The sequence below is a fragment of the Rousettus aegyptiacus genome, unplaced genomic scaffold (assembly GCF_014176215.1).
Source record: "Rousettus aegyptiacus isolate mRouAeg1 unplaced genomic scaffold, mRouAeg1.p scaffold_m13_p_7, whole genome shotgun sequence".
NCBI classification, from domain to species: domain Eukaryota; kingdom Metazoa; phylum Chordata; class Mammalia; order Chiroptera; family Pteropodidae; genus Rousettus; species Rousettus aegyptiacus.
Genome location: NW_023416310.1, coordinates 90,151,754 through 90,164,163, shown reverse-complemented (window position 1 = coordinate 90,164,163; position 12,410 = coordinate 90,151,754). Strand labels below are relative to the sequence as shown.

Below are 12,410 nucleotides of genomic sequence, written 5' to 3'. Positions count from 1 at the left end.
CTTCTAAAAGTTTTATAATTTTATAGTTTACATTTAGGTCTGTGATCCATTCTGAATTAATTTTTGTATAAAAGATGAGGCCCATATCGAGTTTCTTTTTTGCCTAGGGATGTCCAGTTGTTATACTACCATTTGTTGAAAAGTAATCCTTTGTCCAATGAATTGTCTTAGTTCCTTTGTTGAAGTCAATTCATCATACACGTGTGAGTTGATATTTCCTCAGTCTTTTCTGTTCCATTGGTTTATATTATTTATCCTTTTGCCAGTACCACACTATCTTGATTACTATAGCTTTATAGCAAATCTTATAATTAGGTAGCATGAGTCTTCCAATCTTGTATTTGCCTGAATTGTTTCGGCTATTTTAGTTCCTTTGTGTTTCTACATAAATTTTAGAATCAGCTTGTCAGTGTCTACTGAATCCTGCTAGACTTTTCAATAGGATTATATTGAATCTATAGATCAATTTGGGGAAGTTTGACATGCCTAGAAATATTAAGTCGTTTCACCTGTGAATATAGTCTGTCTCTCTGTTTATTAGGTTTCCTTATTTCTTTCCTCAGTGTTTTGTAGTTTTCAGCATGTGTCCTGCACATATTTTGTTCGATTTATACCTAAGTATTTCATTTTGTTTAGTCCTGAATGACATGTTTCAATTTCTAGCTGTTCAATGCTAGTATAGAAATACAGTTGGGTTTTATTTATTGACTTTGTGTCCAGTGACCTTGCTAAATTTACTTAATAGCTTTAAGGAACTTTTTGTAGATTAATGTAAGCTTTAAAGGTTATCAGTTTGACAGGTAAAAACTGGTATATCATTTCTTAATTTGTTGTATTTCTTTGATTACTAGGAAAATTATATGTCTTTTTTTATTTTTTCCTCCTTCATGAATTTCTTTTTGAGTATTTCCATTCTTATTTGGGCTTTTTTTGTTGACAGATATTTCCCAGGTTATGACTTTTTTCTTTCTTTTTTTTTTTTTTTTTTTGGACAGAAAGATTTGTTTTCATTTCTGTGTAATCATTGCTTTGATCTCCTTTTTGGCTTCAAGATGCCTTAGGTATTATACTCAGAAAGCTCTTTCCCAGTCCGTTATCCCCTTCTTTAATGGGAACACATATTCCAAACTATACTTTTGTGCAAATTTGTGCATTATGAGTTGTGCAAAAGTAAAATCACCCTCTTTTATTTGTCTTAAACTGACTGCACTTAAATTCCTCTGAGTCATTTATCCCAGAATTTGGTGCAGGGGTGATTTTAATAGCCTTTGTCACACCCCCTACACGTACCTGGACTAAAGGATTCTCCTGGCCTTTCCTCATGGTGCACCTGTGATAGATAGAGGGAAAGTGACTTCTTTGGTTATAGGGTCATAAGGTCAGAGCTGGGTAGTAGGGAGCTGTTTCTTTGTGTGTATGTGTTTTCAGAAAACTTACCATATATTTTATTACTTGCCTTTTTCATTTAATAATGTATTATGGGTAACTTCATGTCAGGTTTGCCTTATTCTTTGTAATGATGCATAGCTTGCTATTTTATGAATGTACCATAATTTATTTAACTATTCCCCTATTGGGCATTTAGTTTGTTCCCAGTTTTTTTGCCACTGTGGATGATGTTAAGTGAATTTCCCTGTTGCCTCTTCTTAACCTACAGGTCTCTTTAACGTGGGGAACAAGCTACTAGTGAGCCTGGACTTGCTTTTTGCAATCCGAAACCAGATAAAGCTGGGAGAGGACCCCAGAGTGTCCATCAGCAGTGTTCTAAAGTCAGTGCAGGAGCAGACAGGTAAAGATTGGTTCCCTTCCTTTCCCAAGGTTAGTCTTAAGGTCCCTGGGAATTTTTAGTGATGGGCTTTGGTCTAAAGGGCCATCTTGGAGGAGAGTCTGATATTTTGAAAAGTAGATGTTCTTGGCTTCCTCTTGAATTTTACAAATGCCAAACTAACTTTGGAAAGCATGAGTCTATCCATGCATCCAGGGCCCCTCAGCGTGAGATTAAATTGATTTTTAGGAGCTCTTCCTTCGATCACAGGTAGATTTGGCTTCACTGCGTGTTAATCAGACTCATTTTGAATGTACAGCTTTTAGAAGTCTGCTACCAGCCCCAGAGGTCATGCCGAGATCTGAGGGTGGGAATCACCTCCTTACTATTAGAAATTATTTTTCCCCATTCTCTCCTTATTTCTGTTTGTTCGTTTCCCATTGCATTCCTACAGACTAGTCCCCAAGCACCTCTCTTGCTACAAGGTCAGATGGAATGGAGCAAAGGTTCTAGAGTCAGACAGGCCTGTGTTTGAGTCTTGGTTCTGCCACTTAATGGCAATGTGATTTTGAGCTAAATTATTCTCTGTGTCTCAGTTTCTCCAGTTATAAAATGAGGATAGTAATAGCTCCTAGTTCATAAAAATGGGAGAGTTAAATGAGATAATGTATTTGAAGCACTCAGCACAGTATCTAGTGCCTAGTAGGTACTTAGTACAGGCAGCTATAACTCTAGTGGAATGGCTCGCTGGGTTGCCACTTGGGTACTTGAAGACCAAGGTGCTTGACCCTCAGGGTAGTTAGTACTTAGAGGAGAAGCCATCTTGCAGAATTGCTATTCTTGCTGGTTCTTCCCCAGTAGCCTCGGGGTTTTCTTCTTTGACCTATTCATAACTCTTGCTCTTCTTCCAGAGAAGACGCTGACCTCAGAGGAGCTGAGCCAGGTGCAGGAACTGTTGTGCAATGGCTATTGGGCTTTTGAGTGCCTCACTGTTCGAGACTACAATGACATGATCTGTGGCATCTGTGGTGTGGCTCCCAAAGTGGAAATGGCCCAGAGGAGTGAAGAAAATGTGCTGGCACTGAAGAGTGTGGAGGTAAGTGCCTCTCAGGTACCATGGGCGACCTTTAGAACTGTGCTCACACTTTGGCAGCCATCTGCCTGCCTGATGTCCCCAGGGTCAGATGGCTCCAGTCTTGTCCTGTGTGTGGAGAGTGGCTTTTTCCTGCCACTGCTCAGGTTTTCATCTAAAGAAGGTCAGATGGAAATAAAGACATTCGTTATTCATTCAACACATTTATTAAACATAAAATAAGTGCACTTTTTAGACACTTAAGAAATAGCAGTTAAAAACCCCCACAAATTTCTGTGCTCATGAACCTCACATTCAGGTTCGGGAAGATAGGAAACAAATATTAACAATTATGTGTAGTATATTAATATTCACATATACATAATGTATTAGCTAAGGGGAACATAGTAACTTTAAATAAAGCAAGGTGAGGAGAAGAGAGCAGTGTGGCGGAAAGGGGGATTCCTGTTTTATAGAGGGCAGTCGGGGATGGCCTCTCTGATAGGGGGCATTTGAATAGAAATTGAAGCCCGCGTAGCTCTCGGGGAGGAACATTTCAGGCAGAGGGAGCAGCAAGAACAGGGTCTAATGTGGGTTTGCTGGGCATTGTTGAGAAAGAGCAAGGAGGCCAGTTTGGCTGGAATGTGTGAACAATGGAGAGAGTGGCAGAATATGTGAGATTTGAGAGGCTATGAGAGGCTAGACCCTACATGGGGTTTCCTGGGCCATTTTAAGGACATAAACCAAGTGAAATAGAGAGTCTCTGAAGGGTTGTAAGGACCTGATCTGACTTAGGTTCTTAACTAGAAAATGTTCACACAAAGGTAACACCAAACTCAGATGGCTTAATATATTAATTCTAACAAATAGGCAAGTAATATATGATTCCAATCACAGAAGAAAGCAAAGGCAGGTATATTTATTCGATTCATTGTATAAAGCCGTATAACCTTAAAAACAAAACCAGACATTTAATATGAGAGAAAAAATTGGGGCTGATCGTACTCATGAATATAGATGCCAAAATCTTTAATGAGATAATAGCACATCAACTCTAACAGTGAGTAATTAATTTATCATGACAGAGTTTATCCCAGGAAAGCAAGATTGTTTCAACATTAGAAAATGCACTTATGCAGTTCACTACTTAACAGATTAATGGAGAAAACCCATATGACTATTTCTTTAGATGTGAAAAAAACTTTTAATATTATTTAATACCTATTTATGATAAAACTCTTAGCAAACTGGGAATAATAGGGAATCTTCCTTAACCTGACAGAAGAGTTCAAAAAATCCCGTAGGCTAATTAACTCACAGTCATGCTGAGAGGTCCGATCTGCATGCCTAGGTGTGCTAGGTGTGGAGTGCCCATGTGTGAGCTCTCCCTCTCTGAACTCTACACCGCTGTGACCAAAGAGGACTGAACAGAAAGTGAGTCTTTAGGCGCTGACCTGCAGCTCACCTGTTCACCGCTAGGGGAAGTGCGGTACTGGAGAAAAGCTTTGGTGTATTTCGACATGGCCCCTAAGCATATTAGGGATTTAATGCATAATCTCTTTCTTCTCAAAAAAAAAAAAAAAAAGTACATATGTTGATTTAATATTTCTATTTGAATAATAGTGGTATGTAACCAGACATACAAAAACAAGCATATTGCTTTCTGGAGCTTTCTAAGTATTCTTTATAGATAAAAAGAACTATAAAAATTGTTTGCTTTCGTGTGTTATCTCACCAAGAGACTTCCAGAGTCATTCGTATCTGCTCGCTTAATGGTAATTTTAATAGGAATGCAGCTACAATTTATTGAGTGTTTTATTATACATGCCCATTCTTACTCTGTGCTCAATGCTTTACTATATAACCGATTTCCTGCCCCAGCCCTGTGAGATTTGTGTAGATGAAGGGACTAGAGTCCAGGCGACCTTGACCAGGCTCACCCAGCCAGAAAGGGGTAGAGCTGGGATTTGACCTTGGTCTGGCTGTCTCACTTTCTCACTCCAGAGTCTGAGCTTGTAAGTACTGCCATGCTCACCAGTACCTCTTGGGTCTCTGAGCTCTGGTTTTTCGAAACACATCTGGCTACAGAGACCTTTTGGTTGCCAGAAAAGACAGAAGGCTACCTCCCTACAAAGCTCACATGTCTTAGTCCTACCTGGCACCTGCCTTGTCCTGATCAAGGATCTTTCCTCATGGAGTTGTATCCCCTCCATTCTCAGTATGCATGTCTCAAACCTTCTATGGTACTAGATATTTCTTTCTAGAGACCAGAACTTACTTTATTTTTTCTCTTTTGTGTGTGCAGAGTGATACAATGTGTGTGGGGAGGAGGGGTTGGGAGGTATTCTGAAGTCTGAAATAAAACAGGAAGTTACTGAAAGAAACTTAAATATGCAGTTGTCCATGAGGAGACTGGTTGCCCTCCATCAGGGACTGTATAGCGGAGGACCCTCTGGACTAATAACAACAGCCTTATCAGCTTGTGCGCACAGCATACTCTGTTGGCATTTCCTGTCCCCTGTTCTTTGTGGGAAGGGTGGGCTCAGTATCTTGTGAAATTGTGGTGTGAGGCTTGTGGCATTTGCTCAGAACATGTGAGTTGGGAAAGGAAGGGGAGCAAGATGGGTGAGATGTCTCGTGTGGAGCAGTGGTCCTCAGATTTTGTGGGCATAAGAATTATATCAAGCGGCGATTCGCAAACTTTTGAGCGTTGTAGGGCTTGCTTGGCCCAACCACAGGGTTTCTGATTCAGTAGGTCTGAATTGGGGTTGAGAATTTGCATTTCTAACAAGTTCTCAGGTGATGCTCATGCCATTGGTGCAAGGACCACACTTTGAGAATTGCTCGCATAGGACATCTTTTTAAAATGGAAACTTTATTAGTTCATATAGATTGAGATGTGGTCCAGGTATCAGTATTGCTAAGTAACATGAATGACTCTGCTTTAGGTAGTAGGGTCGAGGTAAACAATGATATATAAGAAGAAAAATCCATAACACAAGTCCTAGATGCCTGTAATAGCTAAGTAAATGCTGCATAAGGTAGAGGAGATAGCCGTGTGCTGGCAAGGTCTGGCAGGCCCCCGGAGGAGGTCAGGGATCAACAGTGCCTTGGAAGTCGGTTGAATGTCACTAAATTTTATTCCTATGGTTCCTGCCAGCGGGGAATAGGGATTAAGGGTGTGGGCTTTAGAACTAGACCTTTGTTCACATTCTTGTTTTGTCCCTTAATCCAGTAGTCTCACCTCAGATACTCCTAGGGGCGTATGGTAGTAATTAGACAGAGTCTAATATATAGCAAATACTCAAATAGCAGTTCTCCTTTCCTTGCGAGGCAGGGAAAATGATATGAAGAGTTATAGAAGCAGAAGAGACTTAACGACTGTTCAGGTCTTTGGGAGTGCTATAGTATAGGGGAAAGGAACGGGCCAAAAGGCAGTTTAGTACTGAGATGGCAGATCTGGGGGCATCCCAGCAGCGCATGGCTTTCAGACCTCCCACCCCAGCCTTGGTTGCCCCGTGTATCAGTAGGCTATTGTGTTGCTAATATTCTGTGGCTCCTACAGTTTGACCTTTTTTATCCTGACCTTTTAGTTCACCTGGCCTGAGTTCTTGGGCTCTAGTGAGGTAAACGTGGAGGACTTTTGGGCCACGATGGAGACAGAGGTGATTGAGCAGGTGGCCTTCCCTGCCAGCATCCCTATCACCAAGTTTGATGCCTCTGTCATTGCCCCCTTCTTCCCACCACTCATGAGAGGAGCTGTGGTCGTCAACACTGAGAAAGACAAAAACCTGGATGTGCAGCCAGTACCTGGTAAGGCCACCTGGTGGCTGACTGGGGTCAGGGAAGGGCCCAGTCAAGAGTCTGGAACATTGTCCATGGCAAGACAGTACAAATGGCAGAGATGGGGCCAGGCCCACCTGAAGCGCTCCTTCTGGAAATGATAGGACAACCTGTGACAGTCCCCTAGAGATTAAAGTCATGGTGCAGAGTTTTGAAGAGCTTCCAGTAATATTGTATAGGGCTGGCCCATATAGCCTGCTGTCAGCCTTTGGGGGTGCACTACACCGAACAGTGGAAATCATTTGAGACTGCCTATGATAAGGCTCCAGCCCCAAAGATTTTCATTGATAAGCATAGGGGGAGGTCGGGAAGGCTGCCTTCTAAACAGTCTTTCAGATGGTTTTGCAAATGCTCTGTGGATATAAGAAGCCCTGGACTACATGTTGAAAGCATAGGTTTCTGACAACATAGATGTGAGTCCCAGCTATATTCCACATGTGACCTCTACCAAGTCCCTTCATTGCCCTGACCCTCATTTACAAAGGGGGCACGATACTGCTGCCCACCTCCTGGGTTGTTGTGAAGATTAAGTGATCTAATACATAATGTGGAGTGAGAGGCTTTTCTTTTTCTTTTTCTTTTTTTTTTTTTTACTGCAACTCACAATAAGAAATAGTTCTGCATCATGACCCAGCATGATACTCTCATAAATATGTACATGTGTGTATATTGGTAATTAAAACAAAACTTTCATAAAACAGTACTTTTTCTTATCAAGTGCAATATACTTTATTTTCTATTTTATTTCATTAGTTAAATTTTGGATATGACCTGATAAATTTATTTTTTAAGTATTTAATATACTGTGATCCACTTGTTCTCAGACAGTTCGTCCTAACGCTAGGTACTGAGGTCCCACCTCTTGTTTCCTGCTTCAAGGCCCAGGAATTATTTTTTTAAGACTCCCACATATTTCTGTTGGTTAGGTTCAGGAACATAATATATAAAGAACATTTTTTAAATGGGAGCTGCTGCTTCTCTTGTTTCTGCAATTGTGGTAAGCATCTGAGATCTTGGTTCTGAGAAACCTTGAAAGCTGACCCATTTTATTTTATTTTATTTTATTTATTTATTTTTTTGCAAGGATGCTCTCCTGAATATCTCCCCTAGATGTTCAAGGGCAGAAAGCCACTTCTGAGAGACCTGCCTTGAGTTCGCCTCCTGCAGTGGCCAGGGCACTGCTCAGGGCAGAGCCTGCTTCTACTTGCTGTGTCATAGGCCTAGTCCCCTCGTTCTCACCCTCAAGCATCAGGGACTGCTTGTGACCTCTGTTGGCTGGTGGCAGTGCCCTCCCATCAGCACCATCATCTCTTACAGGCAATGGCAGTGCCTTGGTGAGGCTGCTCCAGGAGGGCACCTGCAAACTCGAGGAGGTGGGCTCCTACAGTGAGGAGGAGCTGCAGCACCTGCTGGGGCAGTGTGGCATCCCCTTTGGGGCAGAAGACTCCAAGGTGAGTGCGGGGGCAGCAGTGGGACGGGGCTGTTGGGAGTAAGCTGGTCCATTTTTCTGGGCAGGGATGGGCATCTGTGTTGGATAGAGGGCCCAGCAGTCAGGAAAGCCTGAGAGATGGCAGCCAGGTCCTGACATGCATGTGAGACCTTTCCCCCTGGTCAGTTCCCCTGTTGAAGGTAGTGGGTTCAGACTCCGGCTGGGGATCTTGAATCTCCTACCTACTGCGCATGACCTTGGATAAGCACTTTGTATTTCTGAGCTTCGTTTTCCTCATTTGCAAAGTGAAAATAACCAAAATACCTACCTCACAAGGTCGTCAGGAAGGTACTTGGTGCAATGTCTGATTGTCACCTATCCAGGCTCTTAGAAAATGGGTGCTGTTGCAATTCATTGTGTGTGTCTTCGCATCTGTGTTTTAGCCATACGTTTATTTTCCTTTATATTGATGTGCCATTGAAAATTTTAGGCTTCGTTGTTCAGACCAAGTGTTAGCATCCCTTTGAAGCTTTCCCTGCCCTGGAAAAAGTAGGAAGAACCCAGGCCTCAGAGTGGCCTGGACAGAGTAACAGCTTGATCAGTTTGTGTTCTGGTCCTTTATGCGCCTCAGGGTCCCCATCTGTACCTAGGGGACATTGGGCTGGTGAGCCTCCAAGGCCCACTCTGGCCTTCACAGTTTCTTTTGCTTTACATATTAAAGTGAGCGCTTGGTGCCGTGCACCATCACTGCTGCGTTTTTAATCTTATTCTTCTGCTCCAGGACCAGCTCTGCTTCTCCCTGTTGGCCCTCTACGAATCTGTACAGAACGGAGCCAGAGTTAGACAGCCCCCGCCTCATCTCACAGGGGGTAAAATCTACAAGGTGTGCCCCCATCAGGTGAGAGGATAGCAGAGAAGAGCATGGGGCTGAGTCTGAGGGCAATGCTGGATGTCTCCACCCTGACAGATCAGAACCTGCCCGGAAGATTGCATTCATGCGACTGGGCCATCTCATGACAAGCACTTGACAACACAGGAACAAATGTTAGAGCCATAGATCTCAGGGCTGTGATGTGGGGGCCATATTATTTGGTGGCAAAAGCCAGGCCCGGTGGGTGTAAAGGTGGAAGGAAGAACCAGAGGCAGAATTTTCCAATGTCCGCCTAGCAATAGAGTGGCACTTGGGGACCCTTCCAGTGGAGGTGTTTACTAGCCTGCATCAGGCTGCTAAGGAACTGCTCAGAATACAGATGCTTAGACCCTACCCACAGAGGCCGACGCCTTAGCTTTGGGGTGGGGCCCAGGAACTTCCACTTCAAGCAGTTCTTAGCCACCAGTGCTGTGCAGCTGGGATTGGCACTCCTGGGCTAGATGGTGGTACTGGGTAGGGTGAAGTGGAAGGGGGTGGTGGTTAGAGCAGATGCCCTGTGGGTATTTCAGCCCCAGTTGAGGACCAGATGCTCCCAACTCCTCTTTCAGGAGGGCGAGGATGAACTGGTGACTTTAGGCACAGAAGTAGGAGGGAGCAACATGTCATGGACTCTGCAGGATGGCTGTGGCTTCAGTCATGAAATCTAGTTGTTCATCTACCTGAGAAAAAGCCAGTGAGGACTTGACTCTGTCTGCAAATCAGCTTCTTACCCTGTGTATCATCCATCTCTATCCCCAGGTGGTCTGTGGCTCCAAGTATCTGGTGCGGGGCGAGAGTGCCCGCGACCATGTGGATCTGCTTGCCTCTTCCCGCCACTGGCCGCCCATCTATGTGGTAGACATGGCCACACCAGTGGCCCTGTGTGCTGACCTCTGCTACCCAGAGCTGACCAACCAGATGTGGGGCCGGAACCAGGGCTGTTTCTCTAGCCCCACAGAGCCGCCTGTGGTGAGTTTTCTTTTGAGGACCAGGAATAAATCCTGCAAGCCAAGCATGTCTACCCCCGGGTTCTTCAGGAAGGCTTTCTGGAAGCTGTCTCCAGCATATTTTTTCTCTCTTAGCATTTTGTCATGTTGCTCTGGAACCAGAATTTACTCCACAAATTTTTACTGATCAACCCCTGTGTGTGTGAGGCCACAGCATGTTACTTAGTGTGCCCAGGACACACAGTATCTTGAGGGTTAAATGGGTTGCCTTCCAGGTAAGCCTAGAAACTTGACATCCTTGAGATTCATCATGTACACTAACATAGTAAGGGCCCAGCCAGCCCTGTCTTGGATTTAACTATGAATATATTGCATGGCATGTCTGTTATGATCCAGAGGCACAGCGGCTTAGAAAACACTGACCCTATCCAGCCCTCTCTTACTAAAAGGAGGAAGTAAGGCCCCCGCGATAGACTTGTCCGGTGTCCCCCAGCAGGCTAGTGGCAGAGCCCTCATCTCTGTGTCTTGGTACATGGTGGCAGGCAGTACTTCTTACCAGAAGCATGTGCCCTCCAAGGCCATCTGTGCCCTTTGCAGGAAGAACCGTGAGGATTGGTAATGGGAGGGATGGGACATCACTGTCATCACTCACCTTTTCCTGATTCCCTGGGGCTCACTGGCTCTGAGCTTTTCTGGGCACTGAAAGAGGCTTCTGAGCCTCAGTGGGAGTCACTCCCTTCCCGCCCCCCTACAGCCCCAGCCTGAATTGACCAGGCGTGTTAATAAACGGGGGCCCAGGTAATCCAGCATCCACTCTGCTTGCTATCCCTGTTATCACATGAGGAAACCGAAGCACGGAGTGGGAGGAGACGGGACTCGCCCCGGGAGACATGACAGGTGGTGATGTGAGGGTTTAAACGGCTGATGACCCCACAGCCTTCACTCTCACCACCTCATCAGTTGGCTTCTCTCTTCTAGAGCGTGTCCTGCCCAGAACTCTTAGACCAGCATTATACTGTGGACATGATGGAGACTGAGCACTCCGTCCAGCACCCTGTCACCAAGACTGCTGCACGGCGCATCGTCCATTCAGGCACACAGCCCAGTCCTGCTGACCCCAGTGCTGGGCACCACTCCTTGACCCTGTGCCCTGAGTTGGCACCCTACGCAACGATTCTGGCCTCCATCAGGGACAGCAAACCAAACTGTGTCCGCCAGCGGCCCATCGCCTTTGACAACGCCACCCACTATTACCTCTACAACCGCCTCATGGACTTCCTCACCAGCCGCGAGATTGTCAACCGGCAGATTCACGACATTGTGCAGAGCTGCCAGCCTGGCGAGGTTGTCATCCGTGACACCCTTTACCGCCTTGGGGTAGCTCAGATCAAAACAGAGACAGAGGAGGAGGGTGAGGAAGAAGAGGTGGCCACAGCAGCAGAATAAGCCAGGCTCTTATGCAGGGACTATACCATCTCTCAAGCCATAGTGAGGCCCTTGCCCAAGGCACATCTATTCAGGGGACCAGCAGGAGCGTTCACCAGTGTCGAGGGCCTCTGATGCTGGGTCTGACCAAAGAGCTCCCATTTCCTGAGCATGGTGGGGCCCGGGGTCCTTGGTTCTCAACCTTCCAGAAGTTGGGAGAAGCACCAGTACACTCCTTACCAACCTCGAGAGCACTTGGGACACACAGTATGTCCAATAGAGGGGTAGGGAGGCTGAAGGAAGGCTGCTAGCTGGTGGCTCTCCTGGGACCTGCTGCAGGTCAGGGCGGAGGTCTCAGGGCAGGCTAAGGCAGAGGCCAGCACTCGGCGGGCAGGCTGCTGAGGTAGCCCTTCCCATGCCTGCAGCCACAGGAGCAACTTAGCCTGTTGCCTTTGCCTCAGGGCCTTGGGGGCCTTGTGAGCTTTAGGGGCCTCTTTGGGCTCTTAGTTCTCCCAAAGGAAGAATGCACTTCCCTCCTCCTCTTCCTGCACCCAAGGCCGGGGATAGCTGCGGGGGGAGAAACAGTCAACCACAGCTCTTCCAGGACTGTCTTTTCTGCCCGAGCTTTGAGGAAGAGGATCCCCCTCTTCCCTTCCCTGGCCACTGCTGCTGCACCCTACATCCCCTCTGGGCCCTAGACCCTCGCCACAGAGATGTGGCCCACAGCATGACATAATCTGGCAGCAGTAGGAAAAACTCCCTTCTGTGAAGGGGAAGCAGACTGGGCTGTAGGAAGCAGCGGGACTGGCTCAAGTGCCCAGGGATCGCTTAGGGCACAGGAATTGGCCGTGTGTTATTTAATTTATTGAGAGGAGTGGAGTAGGCGGCTTTTTTTCCCCTCCCTCTTCCCCCCAGCGAGAATAAAGTTTATTAAATTATCTGGTTTTGGTGAAGCAAGAATCAGTTCCATGCTCATTATGTGGGGTACAGTGTGGTTGAGCTCTGGAGGTGCTGAACCG

General features: G+C 45.7%; 1 protein-coding gene across 3 annotated transcripts in view; it reads left to right on the top strand.

The window, feature by feature from the left end:
• The window catches only part of HMGXB3 (HMG-box containing 3), a 41,123-nt gene extending 28,772 nt beyond the window's left edge, over nucleotides 1–12,351 (top strand). For 2 of the 3 annotated variants that reach the window (XM_016150370.2, XM_036224699.1), the window contains 7 exons: nucleotides 1,658–1,789; nucleotides 2,677–2,861; nucleotides 6,431–6,650; nucleotides 7,998–8,131; nucleotides 8,891–9,007; nucleotides 9,779–9,988; nucleotides 10,945–12,351. In XM_016150370.2, coding sequence (XP_016005856.2) covers nucleotides 1,658–1,789; nucleotides 2,677–2,861; nucleotides 6,431–6,650; nucleotides 7,998–8,131; nucleotides 8,891–9,007; nucleotides 9,779–9,988; nucleotides 10,945–11,412 — 1,466 coding nt within the window. In that variant the 3' untranslated portion in view covers nucleotides 11,413–12,351. The remainder of the gene's footprint in view (nucleotides 1–1,657; nucleotides 1,790–2,676; nucleotides 2,862–6,430; nucleotides 6,651–7,997; nucleotides 8,132–8,890; nucleotides 9,008–9,778; nucleotides 9,989–10,944) is intronic. The other variant, XM_016150367.2, reaches the window with a different exon arrangement.
• Nucleotides 12,352–12,410: the final 59 nt, after the last annotated feature.